At 38.9% G+C, this 23,936-nt stretch overlaps 1 protein-coding gene across 1 annotated transcript in view; it reads left to right on the top strand.

The window, feature by feature from the left end:
- Positions 1 to 23,936, top strand: part of itgb5 (integrin, beta 5) — a 144,482-nt gene that overhangs the window by 4,843 nt on the left and 115,703 nt on the right. The window contains exons 3-4 of the mRNA XM_072579543.1: positions 5,143 to 5,350; positions 12,540 to 12,789. Coding sequence (XP_072435644.1) covers positions 5,143 to 5,350; positions 12,540 to 12,789 — 458 coding nt within the window. The remainder of the gene's footprint in view (positions 1 to 5,142; positions 5,351 to 12,539; positions 12,790 to 23,936) is intronic.

The raw sequence follows: 23,936 nt of genomic DNA, 5'->3' as shown, positions 1-23,936 counted from the left end.
ACAACAAGGTAATAGAACAGAATGCAGAATATAGTGCTAGACCTGCAGAGAGGATGCAGTGAAAGATCAACTGTAATATATGAGAGGTCTATTCATACATTTGATAACAGCAGGGAAGAAGCTGTTCTTAAATCTGTTGGTACATGTCTTCAAACTTTTATATCTTCTGTCCGATGGAAAAGAGTATAACTGGAGTTATATGATTATGTTGGCTGCTTTCCCGAGGCAGCACAAAGTATAGATAGAGTCAATGGATGGACGGCTGGTTTTCATGATGGATCGGGCTGCATTCACAACTCTCTAATTTCTTGCAATTTTGGGCAGAGCAGTTGCCGTACCAATTTGCGATGAATCCCATAGGAAGTTTTCTATTTTTCTGTAAAAATTGGTAAGAATCATTGTGAATGTGCCAAATTTCCTGAGCCTTCTGAGGAAATAGAGGAATAGGTGAGCTTCCTTGACTGCGGCATTGACTTGGACCGACAAGATAGATCATTTGGTGATATTTACTTCTTGGAACTTGAAGCTTACAACCCCCTCCAATTCAGCAGCATTGATACAGATGGGAGTCTGTCCTCCACTCTATTTCCTGAAGCCAATAACCAGCTCCTTCATTTTACTGGTGCTGGGCGAGAAACTGTTGTCTTTACAGCATGCTCTCTGTCTCTTTCCTGTACCCTGTCTTGTCCTTGGTTGAAATCCAATCCACTCCATTGGTGTCACCAAATTTAGCTCTAACTCCATTTACAAATTTGGCCACATAGTCGTGAATGTATAAGGAGTACAATAAAGGCTGAGTGCACAGCCTTACAGGGCATTGATGTGGAGGGCTGTTGTGGAGGAGGTTTTGTTCTATACTAATCTATACTGATTATGGTTTGCAGGTCAGGAAATGAAGGATCCAGTTGCAGAAGGGGAGATCAGAGTCCTAGGTCGCAGAGTTCAGAGATAAGTTTTGTTGGAATTATGGTGTTGAATGCAAAGCTGAAGTCAATAGGAGTCCGATATAGGTCTTCTTGTTATCCACATGTTCCAGGGATGAGTATAGAGCTTGGGAGACTGCGTCTGTCATAGACCTATTTTTTGACCTTGGTGAATTGTAGCAGACTGAGGCGATCTGAAGGGTTGGAGTTGATGTGTACCATTACTAACCACTTAGAGCATTTCATAATGATGGGAATGTTAGAGCCACTGGATGGTAGTCATTAAGGCACATTGCCTGATTTTTCTTTAGGATGATACTGGTCTTCTTGAAGAAATGGGAACCTCACATCTTAGTAAGGAGAAATTAAAAATGTTGCCCTCAAGAAGCCAATCTAACATCTGCAGTGGTGACAGTGGGTACAGGTGCACCTGAATTTCTTCTCTTTTGTGGAATGGTCCACTCAGATAGTAACCCATTTGCATTCCCCATTCTGCCATGCTAACTAACTACATAGCCAAACATGATCTCCTCTTTATAAATCTATGCTCATTCTTTTCGATCAACCAGTGTGTCTAACTGCTCAGTTACTGTATTTAATGATATGCTTCAGTAATTTTCAATCTCTTAGTTATTCTTCTTCCTCCTTTAAATAATTAACAACATTCACAATTTTCTTTTATTCAAAAGTACAATACCTGAATGCAGAGAGTTTTCATGAGCAATTTTCTTTAAACCTTGGATGGAAGCCGTCTACTTCAAGATATTTCACTGACTTAAAATGCATTTTCTTTTTTTAAAACTTGCATTAAATGTAGTGACATTCCTACTGTGACCAGTGTTTAGATTCCACCGTGCTGATTTTTTTCCCCTTTTCTCATGTGAAAATAAATACAAATAATTCATTTAGTATATGTTTTATTAGCAGGAGTATACTTTCCTGCATCCATTTGTAGTGGATCTATATTTGCTTTTTCATTAAAGCCCTGTGCTTTGAGTTTCAATATCCCTTGCAGATATTTTTGTTTCATTTATACATCCCACCACTTCCTTTGTTAACCTTTTTAATAAAAGTCTCCAATTCTGGATTTTCACTTTTCATTGTATTTATTTACTTTTTTTCTCTTCCTTATGTACTCAAATATCTCTCACATATATTTACATTTGGTTACAATATTTAAGGTGCTCTTTGAATGATAGATTCTCAGGGACAATGCACAGATTGTTCTGCAAATTAAATCAAGTCTGCATCAGTAAGGATGACAATTAAAAGATCGTAATAAACACATATTTACATGGAGTTTAATCAATGCTTCATGGACTTTGATGTTCAAATTGCTTTTCTAAAAAGCAAAAATGTTCACTTTAATTGTTCTTTTTTTATATTCCACAATATTCTTACAATGAGTTACTTATAAAGAAGCATTGAATTGAAAATAAGTCTGAGTCACCACTTTAGAAGAATAAAAATATGTGTGTCTGTGATTTTGTTCTTCCCAATACGAGAAATGAGGCCAACATGAGGAATTTTTTTATTTTGCAATTTATACTTGGTGGTTGGAATAAACTTGATTTTTCAATTCTGAGCTAACAGTAAAGCTTAAAGATGGGGTTCTTTAGCTGAGAATTAACCAGAGGTCAGGGTGGTATTTTAAGCTTTTGAAAGTAAAACTGGAGTTATTGATTGCTGACTGTGAGCTACAAAGACTTTAATTCAATCAAGAAGATTTGAGGGTACTACAAACCACAGAAACAGTACAATGGTGGTTTAGAACTAAAAGGAGAGCTTCCAATTTGAAAAAATATGCTAATTGTCAAAGCCAGCTAATTGTTTGTTTGTGGTCCACACTTATTCATAAACCATTTTATGCTGGTACTTACCATGAAATGATTAAAAAGATCTCTGATTAAATTGGTGTGATAAGTGAAAGGACAGCTAGTCTGATTTTTAGTTATCAGTATCTGTGGGGATCAATACATTATTTATCCATTTGTGTGCAAACATTTTACATAATTCATTTATCTGTTTAAAGATTCCATATGATTTGATGGAGATGAATAACATTTCTAGTGTTGTATTAGATGAATAGTTATCTCAGTTTTGAAAAGTTGGATGTTCCATCCAACCTATCAATGCAAGATCAATTCTTAGGATAACATGAATTCTGATATTATAAACCAATGAATGAATTAACATAAAAAGAGATACTCAGCAGGTCTGGCAGCATATAATGGGATAGCATGGAACAGACCCTTCGATTCAACTTGTCCATACTGACCAGATTTCCCAAACTACACTAGTTCCATTTGCTTGTGTTTGGCTCTCACTCCTCGAAATCTTTTCCATTCATATACTTGTCCAATTGTCTTTTAAATGTTGTAATTGGACCTGCATCTACCACTTTCTTTGGCAGTTCATTCCACATATGAACCACCCTCTGTAGAAAAAGTTGCACCTCAGGTCCCTCTTAAATCTTTTTCATACCACCTTAAAATTATGCCCTCTAGTTTTGAACTCCTCCCACCATAGGGAAAGGACCATTAGCGATTTATCTTATCTGTGCCCCCCATGATCTTATAAACCCAAAAAAAGTGGAGAATGAAACAATAATAATTTGAGTCGAATGACTCTTTAGAATAAATTGTTTTTTTTCTCAACAATGTACTTAAATGCCAATTATATTGGCTCCAGTATGGTGTTTTGACTGTATGCAGATGGGCTTGAGTTTCTTCCTTCTCTGCTTTAAAGATCATTGTTTTTTGTCCATTAAAATAATTGAGTGGATATTTGAGGCTTGGAAAATAAAACCGTAACCTTTTGAAACTATGCAAGAACGATACCCACAGCTTGCATTTTTGTAGTGCCTTTAGCATTGCAAAACATCCCAAGTTAGTTCAGAGAAGATAAAATAGATAAACGGTGGCAACTGATTTTAGCCAATGTTGGTAGGAATTGGCAAGATTGAATGGGACTGGCACCATTTTACATTCTATCTAAAATCAGTGCGGAATAAACTTTATGGGACCCATTCTGCCTCTGTTCTACTGAAGTGATGGAGGATGCAAAAGGCATGAAAAAAACTAAGGCTTGCCTATGCTCAGACAAAAGGAATTGTAGTAATTGGGAGGGATGATATCAGGAGCAGCATGATGGCTTAGTGGTTAGCACTGTTGCCGCACAGCACCAGGGACCTTATAGAGATTTATAAAATCATTAAAGGGCATGGACAGGATAAATAGACAAAGTCCTTTCCCGGGGGTGGGGGAGCCAAGAACTAGAGGGCATAGGTTTAGAGTGAGAGGGGAAAGATATAAAAGATTTAACACAAAAGGTGATATGTGTATGGAATGAGCTGCCAGAGAAAGTGGTGGAGGCTAGTACAATTGTAACACTTAAAAGGCATCTGGATGGGTATATGAATAGGAAGGTTTTGGAAGGATATGGACCAGGTTGGGCTATCTGGTTGGCTTGGACGAGCTGGGATTGAAGGGTCTGTTTCTGTGCTCGATGACTCTATAGGAAATGTGGAAGAGGGAGAGACTGGCATGGACAAATAGGTACACCCATATAGGTCCCTCAGATTTTCTTAAGCTTGCTCTTCCACATGGGTCATTGTACTCCAGTTGAATGCAGTAGCTAATCTTCAACAAACCCACTCCCAAAGTAGACAGCTGTAACAATGACTGTTATAGTAATCATGCATTTTTCACGCTATTTAGGGTCACAATGCTGGTTGCTATGGTTTGCTGTCCTTGAGACTACCTTGTACAGCTACAACTCAGTTTTTATATTCTGTCCCTGCACAGTAGCACTTTGTCATATCAGTTTGCTTCACACATGCACAGAAGTTCAGTAGACTGAAAAAATCTTGGAATAATGGCATTTGAGGTTTGTAAGTACAACTGTGGATTGTTGATGTTCTTTTAGTATAATTGCAATTCTTTGCCGCCCAAAAACGTGAAGTAAAGATTTATATTGAATGATGGTAATGATGTTAAAGAGTTAAAAGTTGACTAGAAAATGCACAGGAAGCATACATCATGTGAAAAGGGCATTCTGTATTAGAAAAGCTGTAACAGTCCTAAGATAGTTAAGCAAGAACGGTGGTTGAATTGTCTTTTGTAACTCATTCTCTTGAAAAAACAATTTTCATGTGGCCTACTCTGTCCATTATAATTGCTGAAGTGTTCTTATCTTTTGTTTGCTTTTGATCTTTAAGGAATTTGGCAACAAGGGAAGCTTCTCATCAAGATGTGACTTTAGGGAAAGTTTGATTAAAAGAGGATGCAGTATTCACTTTATAGAAAGCCCTCAAAGCAACATACAGATAGAAAGAAACTTACCATTGAGCAATAAGGGATCAGGATCATCGCAATCAGATGTCATTCAACTTGCACCTCAAAGGATTGCACTCACACTAAGACCAGGTAAAATCTTGTATTACATTCTCATAGATTCATAACTTGAAAAGGAAAATTGAACTTCCAGCCTTCAGCTGAAAGGATGACACAATTTCATCTTTTTAAAAATATTTTAATCATGCTTTTAGGCATTACTGTATTGAACACTACTGTAGGCCATCTATACTTAAAATGATGGAAAAGAACTTCCCCTTTCATCTTTCACAGAATGGATGGAAAAAATGTATTCACAAGTATACTTTACAATTTCCTGTGAGTAGACTGGGAAATTTATGTGGAACCTTAGAATTAATCTTTGGCTTGGATATTTGCAGTCACTGTGTCTCAGAAGCCCTTAAAAATGACAGACTATTCTCAATTCCAGCACAGATGACCTCATTCCCATGCTTTCCAGTTTCAGGATTGCCTTTTTAAGGGTGTGGGCTGGATCAGATCACAAGTTTGCACCTGGCAGACCTGACCTGACTGATTTCCACTGCAGGGAATCAGTGCAATGTCCTTCTCCATAATTTTCGTAGAGTCAGTTCAGCTTTTTAAAAAAATGCAGTTTGAGGTGTCATGACCTGTAGTCTTAATGAAGAAACGTATTGAAATGTAATTCAAAGGATCCAACTTATGCTCCCCAAACCAGCTCTTATGGTCCCTCATGCTCAGGTATAGGCCCTAACAACCCCATGCAAAGGCATAACATTTTCATGTTATTCACTAACTATGCACTTCATTGAACTAACAAATACTTTTGTGAAAGTAGGATATGTGAAATAACTTATTTTTCAAAAGGCCACATTAAAACTCCTGACATCCCAATAATGTGCTTGATTGACATCTTTGGCTTTGCTCTGTGCTGTTCATTGCATAATGCTAATTTGTACAAGATGAAGAGGTTTAAGTTCTTGCACTTTCACTTTGTGATACTTTCAAGGATCTAGATGATTGATACTTCTATTGGGCTGTGCTTAAAATTAATATTTTTCTCAAATTGCAAAGTTATCAATGCATAACCTTTTTTTTAAATCTTGTTTTCACATATGGTATTGTCACTGGTTTCATACAGTGGGAAAGGAAATGTTGTACTTCAGGATGAAAACATGAGGGCCACAGTGGTTGTTTGAGGAGAAAGAAATACTTTGGCATTTCTCCAGAGGCAGGCGGTGCTGTTAATATTTTCTTGACTCCCACTACCTGCCTTGAGTTTGAAAATTCAGGCAGTGGCTTCTGAGAATTTAAACCTGGAACTATCTTTCATTGTGAGAGCAAACTATCCAAGTTTCCAGCCTAAGTACAAATACTCATGATTTTGTTTCTCTTTCAATCTGAGTGAATGTTCCTTCCGCATTTCTGCGTGGTGGACCGTACAGCATTTAACCTTTAGTGGTCCCTTCACTCCTGGATCCTGGCAGGCTGCCTGTTTCTGTGAGTTTCACAATTATTTAAAAGACCTGATCTCTGAGCCCATTTTCATGGCAATATGATTTACAGGAACTGTGTATCCAGGAAAAAAAACACTATCAGCTATCCTTGAGACCCCAACTCTCCTCATCTTGGAAGTAAATCAACATTTTGAAACACAACTATTTCAACATTCCCAACAATTCTCTGGGACATTAGAGACTAGCAGTCTGATAATAATGAACACAAATGCCATTACCTCCAAGTGTGAATATATTTATAACTCTTCTCAAGCCAAGTTATGACTTTTAAATCTTTAATAGTCACATTACCCAGAACAGTTGTTACATGGACCTTTGAATAGGTCACCTGGTTCCCTTCATTTTCACTCTGAACAAAAGGCAAGTCCTACAAAGTAACAATCTTATGAAGCTCTATACAGTGACACTTGATTCCATGCAATAATGCCAGAATACAACAAATTTATTTAACTGGCACCTTATGAACTGGCAAAAATTATACACCTCAGATACTGGAGGTTTTCTGTATTGTCACAATCTGTAAGATGTCCAAGTAGTCATTTAAGGGTGCAAATGAGAAAGGTCTCTGCCAGTAAATTTTATTTAAGGCAATGTTGCATTATTATTTAAGTGATTTATGCTGTTAATAAAGTATGAGAGGAGTGTGTGTATACCCTTTGCATTATATTTCTATTATTTAGTGTGTTTTTACAATAATTATGTGGACCTCTTGATCAACTGGTACACTCCTGGTTCCATAGGTCCTGGTTAATAAAATGTTTACTGTATTTGGAATTGAAAGCTCGGTCTGTGGAAGATCAATGTTACATTGTATCACCCAAACTGCTTTGTGATTTGTCTTTACCGTTTCTAGATAGATAAAACTTCTATCACAGTTTTATTTATTCTTACTATGAAGTATATGTTTTTGAACATTGCAGAAGATTGAAAGCAAGATAATAATAAAAAAAAAGACAGTAAACTGCTCATGAACTATAAGCTTTTGCTGTGGAAGGAATGAAAGAAGGTCATCAAGTTGAAAATATTTAACTTTTTTATGTGTCATGTAATTACAGTGGAAGTTAGACCTTGAGGTTGGATCATGGGAGCCTCTTAAAATATTTTTAACTTGTGCATTAGACTCATCCTATTTTGTTTGCGCATAGTCTCCAATGATCACTATACTAGAAAGCTGTCTTAACTATGTTAAACTAAATCAAATATATTTAAAAATTGCTTTAGTTGCTGCTGAATATTCAACAGGTTAAAACAATGTGGAATCAAAAATGTTGAAACAACAGTGCAAAAAATCTTAGTTTGACAAATTTACAGAGTCATAGAGATGTACAGCACAGAAACAGACCCTTCAGTCCAACCCATCCATGATGTCCAGGTATCCCAACCCAATCTAGTCCCAGCTTCCAGCATCTGGCCCATATCCCTTCAAACCCTTCCTATTCATTTACCCATCTAGATGTCTTTTAAATATTGCAATTGTACCAGCCTCCACCACATCCTCTGGCAGCTCATTCCATACATGTACCACCCTCTGCATGAAAAGGTTGCCCCTTTGGTCTCTTTTATATCTTTTCCCCTCTCCCCCTAAACCTATGCCCTCTAGTTCTGGACTCCCTGACCCCAGGAAAAAGACTTTGTCCATTTATCGTATCCATGCCCCCCATGATTTTATAAACCTGTGTAAGGTCACCCTCAGCCTCCGACGCTCCAGGGAAAATAGCCCCAGCTTATTCTACCTCTCCCTATAGCTCACATCCTCCAACCTTGGCAACATCCTTGCATCAAGGGGTCCACATAATTATTGTAAAAACACACTAAGTAATAGAAATATAATGCACAGGGTATACACACACTCCTCTCATACTTTATTAACAGCATAAATCACTTAAATAATAATGCAATATTGCCTTAAATAAAATTTACTGGCAGAGACCTTTCTCATTTGCACCCTTAAATGACTACTTGGACATCTTGCAGATTGTGACAATACAGAAAATCTCCAGTATCTGAGGCGTATAATTTTTGCCAGTTCATAAGGTGCCGGTTAAAAAAAAATTGTTGTATTCTGGCATCATTGCATGGAATCAAGTGTCACTGTATAGAGCTTCATAAGATTGTTACTTTGTAGGACTTGCCTTTTCTGAACCCTTTCAAGTTTTGCAATATCTTTCTGATAGGAAGGAACCCAAAATTGCGCACAATATTCCTACAGTGGCCTAACTAATGTCCTGTACAGTCGCAACATGACCTCCCAACTCCTGTATTCAATACTCTGACCAATAAAGAAAGCATACCAAATGCTGCCTTCACTATCCCATCTATCAGTGACTCCACTTTCAAGGAGCTATGAACCTGCACTCCAAAGTCTCTTTGTTCAGCAACACTCCCTAGGACCTTACCATTAAGTGTATAAGTCCTGCTAACATTTGCTTTCCCAAAATGCAGCACCTCGCATTTATCTGAATTAAACTCCATCTGCCACTTCTCAGCCCATTGGCCCATCTGTTCAAGATCCAGTAGTAATCTAAGGTAACCATCTTCGCTGTCTACTACACCTCCAATTTTGGTGTCATCTGCAAACTTACTAACTGAACCTCTAATGATCACATCCAAATCATTTATATAGATGATGAAGCGTAGTGGACCCAGCACCGATCCTTGTGGCACTCCATTGGTCACAGGCCTCCTGTCTGAAAAACAACCCTCCACCACCACCCTCTGTCTTGTACCTTTGAGCCAGTTCTGTATCCAACTGGCTAGTTGTCCCTGTATTCCATCAGATCTTGCTCACCAGTCTCCCATGAGGAACCTTGTCGAGCGCCTGAATTATATTTAAAGTAGCTTCTTTGAATCTGTGGTTTTGACAGAGCAGTTTCTGTTCAGTGTCAACTGTCAATTCTCCAAATATCTACAGAGCTGCACCAGTTACTTACTACTGCTAAAATTATTTTAGTGTTCTTTTTTAATATTAACATTTTTGTTTGTAGGAATACATTTTTACATATTTCCAGTAAAATATAATTTGTTTCAGACTAGAACATTTCAATTGTCGCTGCCAATTAGAGTATGCAATAACCCTAATTCATGATGGTTCAAATAAAGTGTCATTTGTTGTAGTATTGCAGATTCCAATTTGGTATTTAACAAAATTCAAATGATGGTTGACATTTAGTTGTCAGCCATCATCAACTAGTGTACCCACCATGACCACTACCAATCAGAGTCCACTTGCCAACTGATCACGCTCCACTCATAATACTGTCTTCAAGTTTTCGCATTTCTTTCAAATTGCTCTGAGTGCAAGACAAAACAATATCTGTCACTAATACTCATATATAAAATGCATTGAATGTTTTGAGTATGAGACATTGACAGGAGATTGACTAATACCAATGAAACCGACCAAATGCCAACATAAATGTGGATGCATGTCTGGTGCTCTCCTGCTGAAAATTCTGTTCTTCCATCATCTTTTTTCATGAAAAGAAATTTCCCATTAGCCACGCACACTTACATAGGTCTATATTTTCTCTTTTGTCCCTGAGCCTAAAAAATACGAGCATATGAATTTTTTGCAGTTCCTTGTGTGTACCTAATGGTGTTCATTTTTGTGGAGGTCATTATCCTTCCACTGATTTGATGGATTGATCACAACTACATGGCCAAACCTAATCCATAGCCAGTTAAGAGAATCCCACATCTGGGAATTGAATTCGGGTTAGGATGAGTATATTTTTATTTGTTCACTGGATGCCAGTATTCCCCATCCCTCCACATACAAACCATCCTCTGTGTGAAAGTAGATACCCCTCAGGTCCCTTATAAATCTTTCTTCTCTCATCTTAAAAATATGCCCCCTAGTTTTGAACTCCCCCACCTGAGGAAAAAAAGGCCTTCACTATTCACCTTACCGATGCCTCTCATGATTTTATAAACATCTGTTAGGTCACCCCTCGGTCTCTTACACTCAAGTGACAAAGGTCCCAGCCTATTCTTGACATTCAAACCCTCCAGTCCCAGCAATATTCTGGTAAATCATTTCTGAACCCTCTCTAATTTAATAATATCCTTCCTATAGTAGATCAACTAAAACTGTACATAGAACTCCAAAAGTGGCCTCACCAATGTCCTGTACAACCTCAACATGACATCTCAACTTGCATACTCAATGCTGTAAGCAATGAAGGCAAGTATGCTAAGTGTCTCTTGACCACCCTGTCAACCTGAGATGCAACTTTCAAAAAACCATATACCTGAACCCCTCGATCTCTCTGTTTAACACTATCCAGGCCCCTACCATTAACTCTATAAATCCTACCCTTTTTCTTGTTGTACCAAAATGCAAGATCTCGCATTTATCCAATTTAAACTCCATCTACTACTTTTTAGACCATTGGCCCAATTATCCCTTTGTAATCTTAGATAACCTTCCTCACTGTTGACTAGACCAACAATTTTGCTGTTGTCTGCAAACTTATTAACCATGCCTCCTAAATTCTCATTCAAATCATTTATATAAATAATAAACAAAAGTCACACGCACATACATAGATGTACACTTTCTCTTTTCTCCCTAAAAAGTAAGAACATCTGAATTTTTTGTAATTCCTTGTGTACCTAATAGTGTTCATATATATTTGTGGAGGTCCATATCTTTCCACTGATTTGATGGATTGATCATAACTACATGGCCAAACCTAATCCACAGCCAGTTAAGAGAATCCCACTGATCCCTGCAGAACATTGCTGGTCACTAGCCTACAGTCTTGAGGAAAAGCCCTCCATTATCACCCTCTGTCTCCTACCATCTCACCAATTTTATATCTAGTTAGCAAGCGCTCCCTGCATACCATGTGATCTAACTTTACTCATTAGTCTATCATGCAAAACCTTTCCAAAGGCCTTACTACAGTCCATGTAGACAATGTCTACCTCTCTGCCCTTGTCAATCTTTATGGTTATATCTTCAAAAAAACTCAATCAAGTTTGTGAGACATGGTTTCCTCCACACAAAGCTATGCTGACGATCCCAAATCAGCCCTTGACTGTTCAAATGCACATAAATCCTATCTCTCAGGACCACCTCCAGCAACCTAGCCATCTCTGATTCAGACTCACATGTCTGTAGATCCCAGGCTTCTCCTCACAAATGTTCTCAAATAAAGGCAAAACATTAGCCCCTCCAGCCCTAAGAACTACCCATCATGTTGTTGGGGAGAGAATTCCAGGATTTGGAACCAACAACAGTGAAGGAACCGTGATATATTCAAGTCAAGATTTAAACATTCAGTGTCAAGGTGTTTAGAATTAATTGACTCATGGCATTATCGAATATTTTATTTAGCAATTCTAACTTTGATTGCTCAACTGGTTTGGTTCAGCATTCTATCAAAAGGTCATCAGCTCTTAACATAAATAAAACATTTTTAAACAGCTGTGAAATGCTGAACAGTGCTAATATCTGTCATAATTCTGATTAACAATTAATCAGCCTCTTGCAGTAGAAATTTAACAAACATCTCTGTTCAATTTTCTATTGATCAGACCTCATTTGTTGTTGAAAGTAAATTTAGAATCTGCTACATTGCCCTAATTATAAAACATTGAAGTAACAGTATGTTAATTTTTTTTATTCAACAGAATTATTAGTAACTGTTTGTTACCCTTCTGGAAGAAGTGACATAAGGATAAATTAAGTAAAGCATATTTGCTGTGGATTCCATCAAGCATAAAAACTAACACACTGTTGTTTCTATCACATTACATAGACCATGAGACAACTTTTCGTATGCATGTACGGCAGGTGGAGGATTACCCTGTGGATTTGTACTATCTTATGGATCTTTCCCTCTCCATGAAAGATGATTTAGACAATATCCGTGTGCTGGGTACAACATTATCCCGAGAGATGGCAAAGCTCACCAGCAACTTTCGTCTGGGCTTTGGAACATTTGTTGACAAGCCAACATCACCATTTTCGTACACAGGACCGAAATACCAGAACAACCCATGTGTAGGGTGAGTGATTTTTCAGTGATTTCCTAAGTATCCTATCACAACAAAGGGATCCCTGGTAGCATTCAAGGGTAACATTTTCCACTAATTTATTTCTGAGAGTATATACTGAGCAGTTAAATCACGGACTTCTTAAATTATGTATTAATCACTCAATATTCTGGAAAAGCAATTTGTAGCTGATGCTTTTCAATTAATTGTCTAGTTCATTAATTTTCAATGGTTTGCATTATAATCTCATAATTTAAAAATAACCTGAAATGCTGCATTATTCCTGTAAAATTGAGGCTGTGAATCAAAACATTGTGGCTGGATAACAATTAAAGTTTTAGACAAATGTAACAAGGCAAGTTCATACACTCACTAAATCTGCTCCACAAAATATAACAAAATGAAATATTTTTGTCCTGTTTGAATTTGTTCTTTCATTCAATCACTATGTGCAGAGATTAAAAACTATTTGCACTGTCAGAAATCATGCCCTAACTTGACACATTGAGCATTTAGGAGTTTGAAGAAGTGCCAACTGACACACAATTGAAACAGAAGCATCTGTGGTTCATTCACATGTATCAGTTTGGTAATTCTGAGAGTGAAATAGAATTAAGGTTTGCTTAATATAAGCTTTTAGTTTCATGTCACCTTGCTCTTTACTTGATTATTTATGTTGTTTTAGGTCTTTTTGCACAAGAAAAGGGTTTCAAATATCTTGAAACACTCTAAAAGTGTTAACAATCCAGGTATTTCATATTTGGAAAGGGTAAATGAAAAATAAATAACTTGGATTTTTCTAGTATTTTTCATGTGTCTAAGGCCATTTATGAACAAGTGATTTGATTTGGTCTAGAGAATGTGAATATTTATTATTTTCTATACATAAGTATGTTTATTACATTCCTGTAACTTAGTTATTACTTTAATTCTCAAACTAAATTGCTAGTTAAATCTGAGATCAAGGTCTGTGTGATGTCATTCTGCAGCTTCTCAAATGTGAGAGGAAGAGCCTCTGTTGACATGGGATATAACTAGGAGCTAGAACCAACTAAAACTTGTTTTCTGGCAACCTAGCAATCGGGCTGGATGTGAATTGTTCATTAATGAAGAACATTCAGGCTTCCTTCCAAAAGTCGTCTGAAACACCTGAACCTAAAATATACTGAAACTTTAAAAAATTGGAAAACACAATCTCACCATTCTGTGAGGGACTTTTTGCCATTATTTCATCTCTTAGAAATATTTTTCAGTATTCTTCTGTGGTCTATAAAGCTTGATCATGCAGAGTTCCTTAACATCTTCTAAATTTTGATCTTTTATTAAATATCTTTGGAAATAGTGGTTCAGATCTTCCAATCAGCAATGATGCAATATGCATTGCTGCTACTTGTAAAGACTTGTGAAACCAGACTTCATTGCACACTTTTCAGCTGAGTCTTCTTTTTCAGGCTGAAGTAGCAATGAGTCAGTATGGCCATCCATGCTTGATGAGTATAAAGGATGAGAAAAGAAGGCACCCCCTTTTGTTATGACATTAGCTTCTGTATTTATATAAAATGTTGTGAACAGTTTGAATAGTTTTTTCAGTGAGTGGGTGAGAATGTGCATGAGTCAGTTGAGGATGGGAGGGAGAGTGGTGTGTGGCTGAGGGAGTGAGTGGGCAGACAAGTGGGTGGTGGGGATGGTAGTCAGGTTGGGTGAGTTCAAGGTTGCTGATGTAGCAGTGTGGAGGGGATAGTCTGGTATAGGTATTGTTGGGTAAAGAGACAGTTGTGTTTGATAGATTGGAGTGAAAGTGTTATGGGAGTAGATGGGTGCATCAGTTGTGGTACACAATTCAGAGATACTTTTTGCTGAGTTAGACCAGTATTAATATTTTCTGTGTAATAGTTAGGTTGGCACACCTGGTTCGAGTCTCTGACTCTCAGCTCATTATTGGAGACTTCTGTTTAGTTTCTGATCAGTACAAATAAGATTTGTGTGCGCATCAGGACTCCTGCAGGTATTGTCGCACACTGAAAAAGTTTGGCTTAGAGTTTGACACTATAGTTCTGGAAGATCTGTGCCTGTCTTTCTTGGTTGAAAAATGTAATGCTGGAAAAGGCTAACAGGTCAAGATCTGCTGTGCTTTTCCAGTGCCACACTTTTCAACTCTGATCTCCAGCATCTGCAGTCCTCACCTTCTCCTATCTTTCTTGACGCTTATAAAATCTCAGCAATTTAAGTATCATTACATGAAACATTTTCTCATTACTTTCTGATTACTGTAATATAATACATGAGGAAAATTGAAATATAAAAACTAGTTTTTAAGTTGGTTCCAACTAAGTTTGTAATTTAAACAGTGCTAGGAAAGAATCATCCTGCTTGATAGCACAAAATGGCAATAGTAGAACAGCAACCTGTTATGCATTCTACTGATTTTCTTCATTGACTTAAATGTTGCATGTAAAATTGTTTGCCAATTTATTAGTATTCATTTTGCACTCCCACCCAATGACATTTCTGATTTTATATTTATAACAACAATAGATTTCCCAATGCCTGCACCACCCAAATCATAAAATATACCATTTAATGATGTTTGGAGCATGTATTACAAATTTCCTGAAGGAAACTGGACAAGAATGGTAAGGTCCTAAGGAGTGTTGCTGAACAAAGAGACCTTGGAGTGCAGTTTCATAGCTCCTTGAAAGTGGAGTCACAGGTAGATAGGATAGTGAAGAAGGCGTTTGGTATGCTTTCCTTTATTGGTCAGAGTATTGAGTACAGGAGTTGGGAGGTCATGTTGCGGCTGTACAGGACGTTGGTTAGTCCACTGTTGGAATATTGAGTGCAATTCTGGTCTCCTTCCTATCGGAAAGATGTTGTGAAACTTGAAAGGGTTCAGAAAAGATTTACAAGGATGTTGCCAAGGTTGGAGGATTTGAGCTACAGGGAGAGGCTAAACAGGCTGGGGCTGTTTTCCCTGGAGCATCGGAGGCTGAAGGGTGACCTTATAGAGGTTTACAAAATTATGAGGGGCATGGATAGGATAAATAGACAAAGTCTTTTAGGGGGAGAGGGGAAAGATATAAAAGAGATCTAAGGGGCAATATTTCATGCAGAGGGTGGTACGTGTATGGAATGAGCTGCCCGAGGATGTGGTGGAGGCTGGTACAATTGCAACATTTAAGAGGCATTTGGATGAGTATATGAATAGGAAGGGTTTGGAGGGATATGAGCCGGGTGCTGGCAGGTGGGACTAGATTGGATTGGGATATCTGGTCGGCATGGACGGGTTGGACCGAAGGGTCCGCTTCCACGCTGTACATCTCTATGACTCTTAAGAAGTTACCAGTAAGGAGACTATATAAATATATTTTATAATAAATTCAGAATCCAAGTTTTGCTCCTTGGGTATACCTGTCTGTAACTTTGATGTTTTAGGAGTATAGGCTTTAATGGTCAGGCCGTTTTGTGACCTGTATGTTCCACTTTTCTAAATTAATCAAATGTCATTTTTCCAAATTGATCTCTCTATAATGGTTGTGACAAAGATATGATACCAAAGAAAGCATAAGCACAAAAATGAGCTGAACTGTGTTATTACTACATTGTTGAGAAGTTGAATATAGTACTGTCTTCTGAAGTGCTCAAATATCTTCCTCAATGAACAGTGTCAACTGTGTATGCCACAAAGACCAGTCTAGATGATGACAATTTTTGCATCCTCTCTTTCTACCCTGTTCCTTTCCTGAAGGTTTTGACGTTAATTGATTCCAGTAATGGTATTACAAGTAAACACAATAGAAGCAATGACTTTTTACTTACAGAACGTTGACCTTCAAGGATGGTTTGCTCAGGACCTGGAGGTAAAGTGAACTTAATTAGGTACAACATTGTGGATTGGAAATCTATCACTTTCTTGTCCCTGTCCAAATTAACTTCTGAGTGGAGAGGCTCAATCCCCCATCTTACTTCTCCTGCCAATTGAGGGATGTGACAGAGTTGGTCTATCAGACTAGTTAACTAGTGCAGTAATGTTATTATTTAGGCTCCCTAAATCTATACAGAATGTTGGGATGGCCTGGGGCACAGTTTGGCTGCTGTGGGCCATTCCCCAGATCTTTAAGAGATTCCATCCCCATGTCCCTCACCCCTCCCTTCCATTTACTCTGTTTGAGAACCCCCTCACCTTCCCCAAAATAAGTCCTTCCTTTCACAAGAGGGATCCTTTAAGCCTGGGGTTGGTGTCCCAGCAACAGCCACTGCATCTGCTGAGTTGTGGAACTGTCGGCCTCTGATTTGTGATGTTTTGGATTTTAAACATCTGAAAGCATGCTGGTGTCCAATCAGCTTCTGGTTGCTGGAAGATCTCACAGGCTTTCTCATTTTTGTAGGCTTTGTGCTTCTTTCCTGGAAAATCACTTTCGTGTTTAATCAGAAATCAGGAAAATCTTGACCCAGGTTGATATGGTGTTGTCAGTTAGAAATACTTTATTTCAGAAGACTGGAACAAAGTGGCTTCATCAGCAGTATAAGTAATACTTCTTGTAAGCTTATGCAGATCTTCTACTACTCATTTTTCTTATGATCTTACTACCTGTCCAGGGGCAAGATATATATTTGGCTACAAAATGTGAGAATTAATTTCACATTAAAATTCATATTGCAGGAAATAGGGAATTGATTATTCTGCAACTTTTTTTTATATCAGCCATTCTTCTTGCAGAGTCACGAATAATTCCAAGTGTCCTGCAGAGTATCTTTGTATGCACTTTGTTCTTGGGCAACTATTTTTGATACTAGAAATAGCTTGATATGGTCTTTAAAATGTGGAACAGTCATTTAAAAGTGGTTGGATATGGTCACTTTGGGTTTGTGTTTCCTAAATCATTTTGTGTTTAGTAATGTGTGGTTTACTAGACTAATGCATTGTCTTCCTGATGAAGGGCTTTTGCCCGAAATATCGATTTTCCTGCACCTCTGATGCTGTGATCCTGCACTGCTGTGCTTTTCCAGCGCCATTCTAATCTTGACTCTAATGCATTGTGTAGTCATCTTGGAAATCCATAGTCTGACGACCAACAATGATCAGAGCTTTTGGTGAGTAACAACTCCTTCCACATGTGATATTGAATTCCTTTTTTCAGATATCATGGAGAACTTTGGAAATACCTACTTATCAAAGTTCCATGGACTTCTGCTTGTGAGTTTGTAGACAGGGCTATTTATTGAATTACCTCAGTGACCTGCCTGTTACCCTCCTATCTGCCCACAACCTGTCCTCAATTTTGTGGATTGTGGTGGTGGCGGAGGAAGATGCAGGCCAGACCTAGGATGGCCCAACATCCCATGTCCCAGTAGAGTTCCTTAAGGGGCCAATTAAACAATGTTGATTTCCACCCCACCCTCTCCATCAAGAATCCCATAAACCTGTAAATCCCCTCATTCGAGAGATGACCTGAAGGTCACCACACCTCAGGGGAGAGGAGAAATTGAGAAGAAGAGTCCTCTGTCATAACCTTAGCTCGTGCATAAATTGAGTCCACACTGTGACATCACTCTGCTTTGCAAACCAACCACCTAAGCTAACAGAGTCCCTGTCTCCCTTTCCTGAGGAAATGTGTGCCCAATAAGCACACTCTTGAGCAAATTAGGGATATTTGTATCGTTCTTTTGTTCAAACATTTTCCTTCAAGTCCAGTTAATATCTAGTCCAAAACTCAGTTACGAATAGAGCCTTGAGTGATTTTTCTTTATCTATAGGTCAAGCTGTAAACTCTATTAAAACTATTGATGGAAGACATCAACTGGCCCAACAGAAATGATCAGAAGTGTAACAGCAGGTAGACCACTTTTTGGAAGAAATAAATGTTTTCTTTACTCTTTAAGCAGAAGGTAGGGTTGTTTATATCTTCGAAGATCAGTTCTGTCAGGGACACCACTTTTTTTTTTCTGGTCTAAAAAATAACATCTTGGAAAAGGTGCTGAAACCCAGACTATATCTGCTGTGCTGAGCTGGCAGCCCAAATAATCAGTAGACAATGTGGTTAATGCTATAATTATACCATTTTTATTAAAGGTAAAACATGAGGTCATTTATGAGTTGTGTTGTAGATGTGCTGGTCCTAGTGATCTGATAATAAAGATAGATGGTTCACAACTGAAGTTTACCAATAATTGGTAGAAAAGTATAATTGAATTAATATATTGAAAGAAATTAAATGTCATAGTTGAAATCATAGTTGACGTGTGCTTCTTCAACAGAATGTCATGAGTCTTTGAGATAATTATCATGATTCTTATAGTGACTGTAAAATACTCTATTGGACCAAAGTTAACCAATTGTCGGTCCAAAATCGGAATATTTTAGATTTACGTTAGGATTGAGGATTTCCAGTTATAAAGTTATTTTTCAAAGTTTGGGAGAAGATTTGTAGCTCGGGTGCTCGTTGTTGTGGTTCTGTTTGTCGAGCTGAGAATTTGTGTTGCAAACGTTTCGTCCCCTGTCTAGGTGACATCCTCAGTACTTGGGACCCTCCTGTGAAGCGCTTCTGTGATGTTTCCTCCGGCATTTATAGTGGTCTGTCTCTGCCGCTTCCAGTTGTCAGTTCCGATTGACAACCGGAATCAGCAGAGACAAGCCAGTATAAATGCAGGAGGAAACATACAGAAGCGCTTCACAAGAGGCTCCCATACACTGAGGATGTCACCTAGACAGGGGACGAAACGTTTGCAACACAAATTCCCAGCTCGGCGAACAGAACCACGACATAAAGTTATTTTCTTGCTTTTACCCTATTAGTCCTTTGCTGCCACTCGCTGGTTTGTGTTGTATGTGTATGAAGAAGTGGAAGTATTACTAATTCACTCTGGTGTGAATTTGAGTATAGCTTTATCTCTGTACTAACTGCTACCTTAATACTGTCATAACATAAGTTAATTTGTTGACTGTGACAACGACCACAGCAAATGTGTTTTAAAATTAGTCATCTTTAAACCCAAGGCATGATGAGGTTCCTGACACAGCAGAAAGATGGGCAGAGACCAGTTATGGCTGGTCCATCGTTTTGCTTTACTCAGCTCCTACACAGTAGCATCCAATGGAGTGACTATTTCTACATAAGTCGAGCCAAGCCAATCAGGCAGTTGTGACAAAATAACAAACCGAAGAAAGTGTAAAGAGAAAGAGACAATGAGAGCTTGAGCTACGGGTGACATGCAAAATGAGAAGCAGCTGGAATAAAATTAACAGTAGAAAGGAAAGCAGAAGAGGAAGCAGACGAGCCTAGTGATGGGAGGAAAATTGAGACTTTTGGGACAGTGGGAATTTAAGGTACGAAGGATGGGTATGAGTGACCGATATGGGAGCATCTCCTAAGACAGATATATGATTGGTCAGTTATTTCCATCAGTAGTGTTCCATTTCCCTTTTCCTTCGTAATTCTGTCTATCACCCACTCTTTAAAAATTCTCTCTATTTGTTTGCTGAGTCCAATATAACATTGCAAAGTGAACAGAAGATGTACGTCCAGGCAAAAAATTTTCAAACTTATAAAATTATAAAAAGTATGTTTGTCTGTATGCTGGATTTATTTACAGTTCTTGTTCCCAGCTGGTCATTTCAGAGATTACCAAAGGTATAGCAAGGAGGTAGTTAATCATGTAGGAAGAATAGGGAAGTTTTTTTTAAAGACTGCAGCACAGTACTATAAGAAAGGGGCATGACATTTGATGGATAAACCTCAAATATTTGTTGAAACAGTGGCTGGGTTTCCTAGGCTGAGGAGAGAACCCAGAGGTACTGGCATTGCAGAAATCTCGCCAAACCTAATGGCAGGACCTATTTTATAATTTATTTTCCTCCACTTTCTGCTCAACAAGACTTGGCTTGGCTCGATTGACGAGCTGCCAAGCAGGAAAAAGAATAGTTGAATGTTGCAGCTTGGAAGCAGGAGTTACTGGGAAACATTTGAAGGTATATGGGTGTAGAGTGGCCAGGAAACATCACAGATTGTGTACAAGCAATTGGGGAGAGAGAACCAAGAGCTATGTCCTGATAGCGTGGGAAGTCCGGCTACACCAAGTGGACTTCAATGTTTAAAGAAAACCACTCACCACCTTCTCGTGGCCACTAGGGATTGGCAATAAGTGCTGGCCCAACAAGTGAAACCCAGAACCCATGAGCAGTTTTCTTTTTAGAAATTGCAGCTGTTGCCAATTATGGCAAAAGAATTGTTTTAAGGGGCTAGGTAGATCTTCCTCTTGGCCTACAATCTAATCAACATTTACCAGTCTGAAATAACATGCCATTGTCATCAACGAGGAAGCAAGCCAGTTTACTCCCACTTCCCAGCTCTTTTTTTCCATAGCTCAGTAGGCTATGGCGTTTCAAGAGTATCTAAGTTTTGTTTAAAATGTGAAGATTTTTGTCTGCATCATACTTTTCTTTCCAGGCAGTGACTTCCAGACTCTCTCTCACCCTCTGGTTTAAAAGTAGTGTCTCCCCAGGCCCACTCTAATGCTTCGATTAATTATGGAATGTTTATGTCCCTGATTATTACCCTCTCTGCTTGTTAAACAAATGCCACCATATGTAGTCACCTCATAATATTACATGTAATTTAAATCCCCCTCCCCCCCCCCCCCCCCAAAAAAAAAAATTAGATTTATGTTTGGCTAGACATTTTGTCAGTTTCCACAGTGAATACTTTTGAAAATCCTTGAATTTGCTTCAAGGTATTCATTTACAACAACATACTTGAATTATACAAATCAGATATATGTTTAAATATTCATATCAATGCAGCTGCACTGTTGTGTGCCATAATCCTATTGTATCCACTAATTTCGATAAGCTGAGTAAAGCAGCTCATTCAGATGTTATTTTCAGTTGAAATCTGGCATTTTTTTGAATCAATGTGGTGTCATGGGCTGAATTTTATCAGATATTGGCTGTCAAGTTTAGTGGTTCTATGGAGGGTTTCTCCTCTTGAAACCCTACAAGAGTTCTCCCTTACAATAGACAATAGACAATAGATGCAGGAGTAGGCCATTCAGCCCTTCGAGCCTGCACCACCATTCAATATGATCATGGCTGATCATTCTCAATCAGTATCCTGTTCCAGCCTTATCTCCATAACCCTTGACTCCACTATCTTTAAGAGCTCTATCCAATTCTTTCTTAAATGAATCCAGAGACTGGGCCTCCACTGCCCTCTGGGGCAGAGCATTCCACACAGCCACCACTCTCTGGGTGAAGTAGTTTCTCCTCAACCTGCCTTCCTAAACCTGCTTCAAAACCTATGTGCTAGGCCTGTCAGGCACCCTGCTTGTTGTATTCTCCCACTCATTTGTAGGTGGCAATATTCTCCACTGCTAGAACTTCCCAGGATTCCCAGTAGCAGCACCATCTTTAAAATGCATCCAAACACGCACCCAGTGAAGAGCTGGCAATTCAGAGCTCCCCTGCAATGTTTGTGTGAATTGCCCCAAACATGTAGCGCAGAGAGAAATTGACCCCTTATTTGCCAAAAGGGACGTAGTGGGTATGCTGGTCCAGAGGAGAACCATTCTGTTCTCTCCGGACAAGCCAAGAAGACCATGTCACTAGACATTGTCACCTTGATTTGAGATTGCCATATGGGTCAGTGATGTTTCTATAGTCTAGAGGAACACCCAAAACTGCTGTAAGTAGGTCTGTGACCAAGAAAGTTCATGGCTTGTCACACTCACTATTGCTTGCAACATCTTCCTTCGCTCACACTTTCACCTATCCAATCCCTAAAGCATTTACACAGAATGGCCCATGCACTGCCTACTCACTCAGCTCTTGACACCTCACCACAAGTATTACTGCTATGCTGAATGAACATGCTGCGCATTCTATCGACATGCTGACGCAGTGAGTTCTGGTTTCAAAAGTCACAAGTGCATGGACGTCAGAGCTGCATGTATTTTAGAAAAAGAATATGAGGGAGTATTTCTCAACATCTTTCGTACAACACCTTCCGCAATAATAGCTGTATCAGCTACTTCTACCTCACTCCATCCTTACCTTTGTCTCACCCAGGAAAGAGCGGCCCACAATAGGGAAAAAAGAGCCAAGCTGAATGGTGGGGTGCCGGACATTCGGCTTTTTCTCTCCTATGATGAGAGGATCATGACTCCTACAGTGCCATGTGACTAACTCACTATTCTCAAGCCCCTGGGCTGATATTGGAGGTTGTTCTTTGACATGCTGTGAAGGGAACTTGGCCTGAAGGGCATCTTCCTTGATTTAATTCAGGATTACTTCCACTCCTGACATTTGAGACATGGTTATTTATTTGTTGCATGTTTGCCACATTATGTTGGTGACACATGATGAAGGTGTGAGATTGTGCAGAACCTGGCTGTATCAGCAACATGTTTGCCCTCTTGTTTGGCTACTAACAAGTATGTCGAGAGTGTGGTGCTAGAAAAGCACACCAGGTCAGGCAGCATCCGAGGAGCAGGAGAATCAACTTTTCAGGCATAAACCTTTCATCAGGAATCCTGATGAAGGGCTTATGCCCGAAAAGTCAATTCTCCTGCTCCTCGGGTGCTGCCTGACCTGGTGCGCTTTTCCAGCACCCCACACTCTACTCTGGTCTCCATCTGCAGTCCTCACTTTCTCCTACCGACAACAATGACAAACTGCCTTTGCTTTGTCAATGTGCTAAAAGATAAGCCAGGGCAGAAGTGAGCCTTTTAAGCTGTGGTTGAGAAGGGCATAGTGCAAAAAAAGACAAAGCATAGTAGGGAAAAGCAGAGCTGCTGTGGACAGGTGCCTATCGCTGCATACTAAGTGTCTTGACAGTAGCATTGCAGTGATAGGTGCTAATGTGTATTGAAGTGCAGAGTGATTTGTAAGTGTATCAGAGATGTGCAGTAATGCTGCTGTCCTGTGCCAATGTTCGTAGGTGTATGTGTGTGGGTGGTAGTGGTGGAGAGGAGGTGTGCTGTCCAGGTGTTCGCTGCTCATGCAGCATGGCTGAGATAATGTGAAATACTGTCCACAAAGGGTTAAAGGAGCAAATGCTGAGATAATCGCCACCCAACTTCTATGTGGCAGAAGAGCAAATGGGGAACGTGTATATTATAAGATGATACTGCTGATACATGCTGATGTATCAAATCAGCCTCTTGGC

The sequence above is a fragment of the Chiloscyllium punctatum genome, chromosome 10 (assembly GCF_047496795.1).
Source record: "Chiloscyllium punctatum isolate Juve2018m chromosome 10, sChiPun1.3, whole genome shotgun sequence".
Classification (NCBI taxonomy): domain Eukaryota; kingdom Metazoa; phylum Chordata; class Chondrichthyes; order Orectolobiformes; family Hemiscylliidae; genus Chiloscyllium; species Chiloscyllium punctatum.
This window is presented reverse-complemented; position numbering and strand designations above follow the sequence as displayed.